The 10754-nt window shown below is 64.6% G+C and overlaps 1 protein-coding gene across 1 annotated transcript; it reads left to right on the top strand.

Moving 5' to 3' along the window:
* The first annotated feature begins 1554 nt into the window (after window positions 1–1554).
* LOC141736894 (protein NDRG2-like) lies at window positions 1555–7388 on the top strand. The gene is made up of 13 exons (XM_074571545.1): window positions 1555–1566; window positions 2056–2207; window positions 3256–3318; window positions 3400–3460; window positions 4120–4206; window positions 4663–4719; window positions 4935–5029; window positions 5290–5334; window positions 5444–5495; window positions 5619–5666; window positions 5733–5768; window positions 6178–6229; window positions 7223–7388. Exons 1-13 carry the CDS (start codon window positions 1555–1557, stop codon window positions 7357–7359), a joined length of 897 nt encoding a protein of 298 aa, XP_074427646.1. The 3' UTR covers window positions 7360–7388.
* The last annotated feature ends 3366 nt before the right edge of the window (window positions 7389–10754 follow it).

Genomic DNA, 10754 nt, shown 5'->3' on the forward strand with positions numbered 1-10754 from the left:
ATCCCAGAAGTCAGTGATGTAATTCTTTATGATGGTGTCTTCCCTGGGTATCCCCCCTCTCTTGGGCTATTTTTATACTATTTGTTATCTTCAAGGTGGAGTTTGAGTGACTTTAGTCATACATACTTTTATCATGATTGGTGTAAATTTCTCTCGCTTCACAATTAACGGTATAGTTTACGAGAAATTCAGGGCGCAGACTCAAGAAGGAGTGGTCGCACCTTGGAGGCGGGTAGCCTTCGGGATGGAGGTGTGTTTTGGTATTATAATAATGACATTATAATGAGCAAAGTTCGCACAAAGGACAGCATTTCATCAAAATTTGACAAAATGTTGGCTCTGAGCATCTAGTGGGCAGCTAATTGGCAGCTTATCTGTTTCATGGTATCATCCCATTCCTGTATCCGCTATACATCATAAGGTAAAGCCACGGAATAATTGCATCCCGTCCCGTACCTCATGTAGCTTATCAGGGAACCACAGATGTTGTGTCCTTCATGCCAGCTGCGGCTATTTTCTACCTCAGAAGCCTCTTGATTTTATACTTTTCCTTAATGTGTGAACAATGCTGTACTTTTGTATTTTTTAGCCAATTTAGTATTTATTCCACACCTTCTCCACATGGTTCCTGGTTTCACTGCAGCTCTGAAGAGAATGTTAGCAAAGAGGTAACCGGGACAGTGAAAACAGTACTCAAAGACAGGGAGAGCAAGCTCTACATTACTCTCTTGGCACTTTGGATGTGGGACATACAGCGAGATGTTTGCTGCTTTTGCGTTTGGCTGTTGGGAGATTTACAGCACAAAGATATCTAGTTGATTTGAAGCAGTTCTGAGAAAGTCTAAACATAATCCCCACTTCTCCCTCCTGGCATTTTCCATGTGGGAGATATAGCAGGATGTATATTGGTTTTGAGGACAACTCAATGGACAGTGTAGGGAGAAAAGGTCCTGGCTCCTTGAATGCCGTTTCTGGAGACACTGCGATCAATGTGGGAGATATGTCAAGATGTGTGTTGGTTTTGAGGACGGCTCTCTGGAGAGTCTTAGCAAAGAGGTCACATGGATAATCAGAGCAATTCTCAGAGACACTGAGAACAAGCACTTTCCCTGTAGGAGATACCGCAAGACGTTTCTGTATATTGGGCACAGCGCTCTGCAGGGTGTTATCAGAGACTTTCCCGGGACAGTGAAACCCTATGTCAGAGACACTGAGAAGAAGCCCCAACGTTCCTTCCAGTCATTTTCAGTGTGGGTGCCTTCTCCATGTGGTTCCTGGTTTCACTGCAGCTCTGAAGAGAATGTTAGCAAAGAGGTAACCGGGACAGTGAAAACAGTACTCAAAGACAGGGAGAGCAAGCTCTTCTAGATGGGGGACCAGGCCCACACATGGGGGGCCCAGACCCAGAGATGGGGGTTCCAGACCCACAGATGGGGGTCCCAGACCTGGAGATGGGGGTTCTAGACCCACACCTGGGGGTCCCAAACCCATAGATGGGGGACCAGGCCCAGAGATGGGGGGACAGACCCACACATGGGGGGCCCAGACCCAGACATGGGGGACCAGGTCCACACATGGGGGTTCTAGACCCATAGAGGTGGGTCCCAGAGCCTCACATGGGGGGCCCAGACCCATAGATGGGGGACCAGGCTCACACACGGGGGGCCCAGACCCAGAGGTGGGGGGACGGACCCACACATGGGGGGCCCAGACCCAGAGACGGGTGTTCCAGACCCACACCTGGGGGTCCCAGACCTGGAGATAGGGGTTCTAGACCCACACCAGGGGGTCCAAGACCCATAGATGGGGGACCCAGACCCAGAGATGGGGGGACAGACCCACAGGTGGGGGTCCCAGCCCCATAGATGTGTGTGCCCCTGGACACCTGGGTCCCCTCTGCCCCATAGATCCGGGTCCAGCCCCATAGGTGGGGGTCCCCCCGGCCACCTGGGTCCCCTCCCCAGTCCCCTGGGTCCCCCCTCCCCGGGCACCTGGGGCCCTTCCATCCCTTCCCTGGCCCCATGGGTGCCCCCTGCCCCACGGCCGTGGGTCCAGCCCCATAGCCGTGGGGTGGGGCTGTCCCCAGACGAGTCGTGCTTCGCCCCGCTCTTCGCCCACGAGGAGATGGGGGAGATCGTCAAGAACTTCCTGGTGGTCCACGTCGACCCCCCCGGCATGGAGGAGGGTGCCCCCCCCTACCCCCCAGGGTGCAACCCACAGCGCCCCGCGACCCCCATCGCCCGCCCCCCAACCCCCCCCTCCCCCAGCCCCGCTGATCCCGCCCCGCTTGATCCCGCTTGAACCCTTGATTGACCACCTTGAGTCTCCGTTGCCCCTCCCCGTTGGCCCCGCTGACCCCCAAGTTGGCCCCGCTGACCCACAGTTGACCTCCCATGATCCCATTGACCCCCAAGTTGGCCCCACTGACCCACAGTTGACCTCCCATGATCCCATTGACCCCCAAGTTGGCCCCATTGACCCCACCGACCCCCGAGTTGACCCTGTTGGCCCCCCAGTTGGCTTCACTGACCCCCAAGTTGGCCCCACCGACCTCCCGGTTAACCCCAGTGACCCCCAAGTTGGCCCCGCTGACCCACAGTTGACCTCCCATGATCCCATTGACCCCCAAGTTGGCCCCGTTGACCCCACCGACCCCTGAGTTGACCCTGTTGGCCCCCCAGTTGGCTTCATTGACCCCCAAGTTGGCCCCGCTGACCCCCAAGTTGGCCCCGTTGACCCACAGTTGACCTCCCATGATCCCATTGACCCCACCGACCCCCGAGTTGACCCTGTTGGCCCCCCAGTTGGCTTCATTGACCCCCAAGTTGGCCCCGCTGACCCCCAAGTTGGCCCCGTTGACCCACAGTTGACCTCCCATGATCCCATTGACCCCACCGACCCCCGAGTTGACCCTATTGGCCCCCCAGTTGGCTTCATTGACCCCCAAGTTGGCCCCACCGACCTCCCGGTTGACCCCAGTGACCCCCAAGTTGGCCCCGCTGACCCCCAAGTTGGCCCCGCTGACCCACAGTTGACCTCCCATGATCCCATTGACCCCCAAGTTGGCCCCGTTGACCCACAGTTGACCTCCCATGATCCCATTGACCCCCAAGTTGGCCCCGTTGACCCACAGTTGACCTCCCATGATCCCATTGACCCCCAAGCTGGCCCCATTGACCCCACCAACCGCCGAGTTGACCCCGTTGACCCCCTGTCACCCCCCCGTTGACCCGTTGACCCCCCCCTGCCCCCCAGGTACCAGTACCCCTCGCTGGAGCAACTGGCCGAGATGATCCCCTGCATCCTCCAGTACCTCAAGTGAGTTGGGGGGCTGCCCCATAGCTGGGGGGGGGGGTCAGGATGACCTTGACCTCGTGACACTCCACCCCCCGCCCCCAGCATCGCCAGCATCATCGGGATGGGGGTGGGGGCCGGCGCCTTCGTCCTGGCGAAATTTGGGGTGAGTGGGGCTGGGGGGGGGGGGGGGCACATGGAGGGGCTCGGGGGTGGTTATGGGGCATCTTGGGGGGGGGAGATCTGTGGGTCCTTGGAGGGGGGGTCCTGAGGGTCTCTGGGGGGGGTGTATGGGGCATCTGGGGGGGGTTCTGTGGGGTTCTGTGGGTCTCAGGGGGGCTATGGGTCACCTGGGGGGGATCTGTGGGTCTGGCGGGGGGGTTGCGGGGCATCTGGGGGGACACATGTGGGTCGGGGGGGGGGGGGGAGTGTCATTGTGGGTCTGGAGGGGGTTTGGGGGGGTTCCTTGGGGGAGAACTTGGGGGTCGCTGTGGGGCTGGAGGGATCTGGGGGGGTTCTGGAGGGGTCCTGAAGGGTCTCCGGGGGGGGAATTTGGGGGTCTGGGGGGGTCGCCGTGGGTCTGGAGGGCTCTGGGGGGGGAATCTATGGGGCTGGGGAGGTCGCTATGGGGCAGGGGGGTCGCTGTGGGGCAGGAGGGCCCTTGGGTGGGATCGCTGTGGGTCCGGAGGAGGTTTGAGGAGCTCCTGCGTTGGGTTCTTGGGGGTCACTGTGGGGCCGGCGGGGAATCTATGGGTCCGGGGAGGTGTCTATGTGGCAGAGAGGACCGCCGTGGGGCAGGAGGTGACCCCCGGCCCTGCCCCACAGCTGCTGCACCCCGAGGCGGTGGAGGGGCTGGTGCTGGTCAACATCGACCCCCAGGCCAAGGGCTGGATGGACTGGGCCGCGCACAAGGTGGGGCGGCCGTGGGGCGGCCATGGGGCGGCTGTGGGGCGCTCTAGTGGGTCTCCGTGGGCATATGGGGCACCTTTAGGTCTTCTATGGGTCTCCATGGGGCACCTATGGGTCACTTATGGGTCTCCATGGGGCTACGGAGCAGCCGCGGGTCACTTATGGGTCTCCACGGCGCTATGGGGCACCTCTAGATGTTCTGTGGGTCACTTACGGGTGTCCATGGGACTATGGGGCACCTATGGGTCCCGCCGGGTCCCTGTGGGTCCCACGGGTCTCTGTGGGTCCCATGGGTCCCAATGGGTCCCGTGGGTCTCTATGGGTCACTGTGGGTCTCTATGGGTCTTATGGGTCGCTATGGGTCTCTGTGGGTCCCATGGGTCCCTGTAGGTTCCATGGGTCCCGTGGCTCCTTATGGGTCGCTGTGGGTCCCATGGCGCCCCACTTGCTGCCCCACAGCTCTCGGGCCTGACGTCCTCCACCACCGACATGATCCTGGCCCATCTCTTCACCCAGGTGGGGCCGGGGGCACTTGTGGGGCCGGGGGGAGGAACTTGTGGGGCTGGGGGCATCAGTTATGGGTCCTGGGGGGTCACTTGTGGGTCGGTGGTGAGTCAGCCGTGGCCCTGGGGTGGGTCAGTTATGGGTCTCGGGGTGGGTTACGGGTCGGTTGTGGGTCCGGGGGAGCGGCGGGGGGTCAGTTGCGGCTCACTTGTGGGTCTGCCCCACAGGAGGAGCTGTCGGCCGCCCCCCCGGCCGTGCAGAGCAGCCGGGCCCGGCTGGGGGCGACCCCCAACGCCCCCCTGCTGTGGGGCATGTACAACAGGTGGGGGGCTGTGGGGCACTGGGAGGGCACTGGGATATACTGGGAGGCACTGGGAGGGGGCTGTGGGGCACTGGGAGGGACTGGGCTGTACTGGGGGGCACTAGGAGGGACTGGGCTGTACTGGGAGGCACTGGGAGGGCACTGGGCTATACTGGGAGGGCACCGGGGGGGCACCGGTGTGTACTGGTGTGTACTGGGGGCACTCACCGTGGCGGTGGCGGCTCCCTGCTCCTGCTCCTGCTCCTGCCGGGGCCGCGCAGCCGCGGTGACCTGGGCCTGGCGCGCAGCGGGGCCGGCAGCCTGCGGTGAGCGACCCCCCCTCGCCCCTCTGACCTTTGACCCCGTGCCTTCGGGATGGCCTCCGACCCCCCACAGTGACCTTTGACCCCCTCTCCCCTCCACCCCCCCCCAAAGCTGCCCCATGTTGCTGGTGGTGGGCGACGGCTCCCCCCACGAGGAGGCCGTGGTGAGTGACGTCACCTGACCCCGCCCCCCCCGTGAGGTCACGTGCCGGGGTCACATGGCCCGTCCCGTGACCCTCGTGGAGTCACGTGACCCCCGCCACGGCCCGTCCCTCCCCCCCCCCCAGGTGGAGTGCAACGCCAAGCTGGACCCCACCCAGACCTCCTTCCTCAAGGTGACCTTTGACCCCCCGACCCCGTGACCTTTGACCCCCTACACCGTGACCTTTGACACCCCACAGATGGCGGACGGAGGGGGGCAGCCCCAGCTCAGCCAGGTGAGGGGTCAAAGGTCACCAGCGCCAACGGGGGGGCGTGGCTTAAGGGGGAGGGGGCGTGGTCTGGGAGACTGAGGGGGCATGGCCTAAGGGGGGGCGTGGCCTGGCACCGGCCTTCTATGGGGGGCTGTAGGGGCAGGGCTTGGAAGGGAGGGGGTGTGGCGTAAGGGCGCACCAAAGCCATAGAAGGGGTTGGTTGGGGGGGGCGTGGCTAAGGGGGGAGGGGGCGTGGCCTCAGGGCGTCCCCCATATAAGGGGGGTGTGGGTGTGGTTTGAGGGGGAGGGGGCGTAGCCTAAGGGGAGGGAGCGGGGCTTAAAGGGGAGGGGCCCCCTATGGGGGGGTTGGGGTGTGGCTTAAAGGGGGCGTGGCCTAAAGGGGCGTGGTCTTGACCCCCCCCGCCCCCCCCAGCCGGCCAAGCTGACAGAGGCCTTCAAGTACTTCGTGCAGGGCATGGGCTACAGTGAGTACAATTAGTGCTCATTAATATTCATGAGAGCTCATTAACCCCCCCCCCCGCGGGGGTAATTAACCCCCCCCCCCCGGGGAGAAATTAGCACCCAAGGGGGGGGGCAATTAATTGCCCTGGGGGGTAATGAAGACCCCCGGGGACAGCAATTAATGACCCCTGGGTTAATTAGTGCTCCGGGGGGGGTAATTAACTGCTTTTCCTGGGGTATAAATCTGCCCGAGGGGGTGGGGTGCATTATTAGCCCCCCTGCAGGTTAATTAATGGCCCTGGGGGGGTAATGAATGGCTGCGGGGGGGGGGGGTGTGGGGGTAATCAGTGACCCGGGGGGGTAATTAATTGCTCCGGGGGGTTAATTACCCCGCCCCCCAGTCCCCCACGTCCTGGACCGCAAGCGCAGCGTGGGGCCAGGTAGGGAGAGACGTCAGCGATGACGTCAGCGGTGATGTCACCCGTGAGGCCACACCCTCCCCCCCCGCCTCACGTCACCTCCCCCCTCCCCCTCCCCCCCTCCAACGTGTGACGGCACCGCCCCTTTGTGAGGTCACGTGTGATGTCACGGGGTGCACGAGGGGCGTGGCCTCGGGGAGGGGGCGTGGCCTCGGGGACGCCTCCCCTGCACTAACCCCGTGGGGGGTCGTGGCCTAATAAAGGGGGCGTGTCCTGCAGCTCCGCACTAACCCCACTGGGGGCTTGGGGGCATGGCTTGCGGCAAGGGGGCGTGGCCTCCTCCCTTCCATTAACCCTACTGGAGCCGCTTGGAGGGGGCGGGGCCTGTTTCCTTGCGTTGGCGTGGGGCGGGGCTTCGGGGAGGGGGCGTGGCTTCGGGGAGGGGGCGTGGCCTACACCCCGGGGGCGGGGCCTGAGGGCATTTCCCCCTGCACTAACCCCCCTGGGGGGGGGGCGCTGCGGGGGGCGGGGCGGGCTCCAAGGGGCGGGGCTTGCGGGGCAGGGGGCGTGTCCCCTGACGCCACGCTCTCCCGGCAGTGGCGGCGGCGGCCATGACGCGCCTCTCCCGCTTCCGCACCGCCTCCGTCTGCAGCTCCGCCTCCGGGGAGGGCGAGCGGGGCCGCAGCCGCACCCTCTCTCGGGGCAGCCTGGGGGGGGGCGCCCCCGCCCCATAGACCCCGCCCCGCTTTGAGTTTGGAAGGCCACGGGAACCCCCCAAAAAAACGCACCCGGGAAGCGCCAAAACCACTCCAGGGTCCCGTCCCCCCCCCCAAGTCCCCCCCCAAACCCCCTTGGAACCCCCCCCCAAATCCATCCCCAACTCCCCCCCCTCCCGCCCCCAAAAACCCTGGGATGCCCCAAAACCACCCCAGGACCCCCAAAAATCCACCCAGGACCCCCCCAAATCTACCCAAGGCCTCCCTGAATCCCCCCCAACCCCACCCAGGACCCCCCAAATCTCTTGGGATGCCCCAAAACCACCCTGGGACCCCCCCCCCAAATCCCCCAGGACCCTCCAAATCCCCCAGGAACCCCCCAGAATGCAGACGAGAGTCCCCAGAACCACCACCCCCCCCAAGATCCATCCAGGACCCCCCCAAATCCCCTTGGGATGCCCCAAAACCCCCCCGGGAGCCCCCAAAAATCACCACAGGGATCCCCAAAAACCCCGGAACGGCTCAAAACCACCCCAGAACCTTCCAGAATTCCCCAAGACCCCCTCCCAAATCACCCCAGGGACCCCCAAAACCCTCACAATGCCCCTCCCCCCCCCAACCCCACCCAGGACCCTCCAAAAATCCCCTTGGGATCCCCCAAAACCACCCCGGGACCTTCCAAAATCGACCCCCCTCTACCCCCCCCCCCCCAAGCCACTCCGGAACCTCCAAAAACCCCCCAGAACTCCCCAAAACGCCCTGGGACCCCCCCCCCCCCAAAATCCATCCAACGCCCCTCTGAAGCCCCCCAGGGACCCCCCCCAAAACCCCCTGGGATGCCCCAAAACCATCCCGGGACGCCCAAACCCCCGAGACCCCCCCCCCTCCCCAAAAAATACCCCCAAACCTCCTGGCACCCCCTAATGCTCCCTCAGCCACCCCCCCACCCCAATCACTTGGGACCCCCCCAATCTCCCCCCAGGATCCCCCTAGAGCCCCCAACCCCCCCTAGGGCACCCCAGGGCCCCGCAAAATCTCCCCTGAGACCCCCCAAGATCCCCAATAGCCCCCTGATGCCCCCCAGGACCCCCCAATACCCCCCCCAGACGCCTCTGGGACCCCCTGAGATCCCCAATAGCCCCCTGATACCCCCCAGGACCCCCAATACCCCCCTGAGACCCCCCCCAGGAGCCTCTGGGACCCCTTGAGACTCCCCAGGACCCCCCGACCCCCCTCAGGGATCGACCCCCACCCTCCCCCCCCCGGCCTCAAGCTGCAACCTTCGACCCCCGCCGGAGCCGGAGCCACGTCCGAGCGCGCACGGAGACCGCGTTCCCGGCGCCAGAACCGACTTTTAATCCCCCGCCCCGAGAAAACGGAATAAAGCGGCGGCGGCGGCCGCGGGCCGCACTGCGCAGGCGCGGCGCCCTCCGCCTCTTTAAAGGGACTCAGCGCGCCGGCGCGGATCCCTCCGCCTCCAGACAGGGGCGCGTTACGCGAACCCCTCCGCGCCGCTCCCCGGCCCCGCCCCTCCGGGGGAGCGGGGCGGTGCGTCAGGCGCGTGCGCAGTGCGTCGGGCGCGTGCGGGGGGGGGGGTGTGTGTGTGTGTGTGCGCCGCCATCTTAAGGGGCTGGGCGCCATTTCGTGGGGTAGAGCGGGCGAGTTGAGGGGAAAAGTAGGCAAATTGGGGGGAAAGTGAGGGGAATTTACCGGACAGCCGTACTGCGCATGTGCGTCCTCTTTTCCGTACGGCTCATGGCGCCCCCCTGTGCCGTACAGCCGCACTGCGCATGAGCGACGTCTTCTCCGTACGGCTCATGGCGCCCCCCTGTGCCGTACAGCCGTACTGCGCATGCGCGGACTCTTTCCCGTACAGCCGTACGGCTCATGGCGCCCCCCTGTGCCGTACAGCCGCACTGCGCATGCGCGGCCTCTTTCCCGTACAGCCGTACTGCGCATGCGCGGCACCTTTTCTGTGCAGCCGTACGGCTCATGGCGCCCCCCCGTGCCGTACAGCCGTACTGCGCATGCGCGGACTCTTTCCCGTACAGCCGTACGGCTCATGGCGCCCCCCTGTGCCGTACAGCCGCACTGCGCATGCGCGGCCTCTTTTTCGTACAGCCCTACTGCGCATGCGCGGACTCTTTTCCGTACAGCCGTACGGCTCATGGCGCCTACCTCTGCCGTACAGCCGTACTGCGCATGCGCGGCGCCATTTCCGTACAGCCGTACTGCGCATGCGCGGCCTCTTTTTTCGTACAGCCGTACTGCGCATGCGCGGCCTCTTTTCCGTACAGCCGTACGGATCATGGCGCCCCTGTGCCGTACAGCCGCACTGCGCATGCGCGGACTCTTTTCCGTACAGCCCTACTGCGCATGCGCGGCGTCTTTTCCGTACAGCCGTACGGATCATGGCGCCCCCCTGTGCCGTACAGCCGCACTGCGCATGCGCGGCGCCTTTTCCGTACGGCTCATGGCGGCTCCCAGTGCCGTACAGCCGTACTGCGCACGCGCGGCCTCTTTTCCGTGCAGCCGTACGGCTCATGGCGCCCCCCAGTGCCTTACTGCCGTACTGCGCATGAGTGGCCTCTTTTCCGTACAGCCGTACGGCTCATGGCGCCCCCCTGTGCCGTACAGCCGCACTGCGCACGCGCGGCGCCTTTCCCGTTGGTTGACCGACGGGCGCCGCCATGAGGGAGCGGGGGGCCCTTCCCCGACGGCTGCGGAGGAGGGAAGGGGTTTTTCTCCAGTTTCGGCGCCGGGGGTCGGCCGGGAGAGGGGTCGGCGGGTTCACCGGCCTCCGCCGCGTCGGTTTTGCCCCTGGGCTTGGGTGTCGGCAGGGTCCCGTCTGCTCTGGCCACCAAAGGGTGACGGACGCGGCAAGCGGGGCCCCGTGAGGAGGCGGGTGGGTGCGTGGTGCTGGGAGGGACGGTGCCACCGGTGGCTACGCGACACCGTGTGACGGCTTGGCGGTGGGGTGTTCTTGTTTTTGTGGTTTTTTTTTTAATTTTGGAGGCGCGAAGTGGCGAGTAAAGCGGGATCTTGGCACCGGACGCGACTCGGGCAAGGCGAGCGATGGCTGGTGGCCTGCAGCAGCGATTCTTTCTCCCACGTTGTACGGTGGGTGAAGGTTCAAGTGTCCTTTGGGTCTGTTTTCCGGGGCGTCTGTGAGCCTCAAAGCGGCAGCCCGAAACCATGGGGGGCAGGCGGGCGCGAGGCCGGGGTAAAGGAGCAGGAGACGGGAATGGCCGCGGGCAGGCTGAGGTTTTCGGGCGGTATCTCAGCCCACGCCTTTTGGTTGGCTTTTTTTTTTTTCCCCTTCGGGCGCAGGACGCGCGTGGAGAGGGGCTAAGCCGAGGCAGCGGCGAGGAGGCGCTTGGGGCCGGTGACTTCTCGCGCGGGCGACGGTCGTT

This window comes from Larus michahellis, unplaced genomic scaffold (assembly GCF_964199755.1).
Source record: "Larus michahellis unplaced genomic scaffold, bLarMic1.1 SCAFFOLD_101, whole genome shotgun sequence".
NCBI classification, from domain to species: Eukaryota; Metazoa; Chordata; class Aves; order Charadriiformes; family Laridae; genus Larus; species Larus michahellis.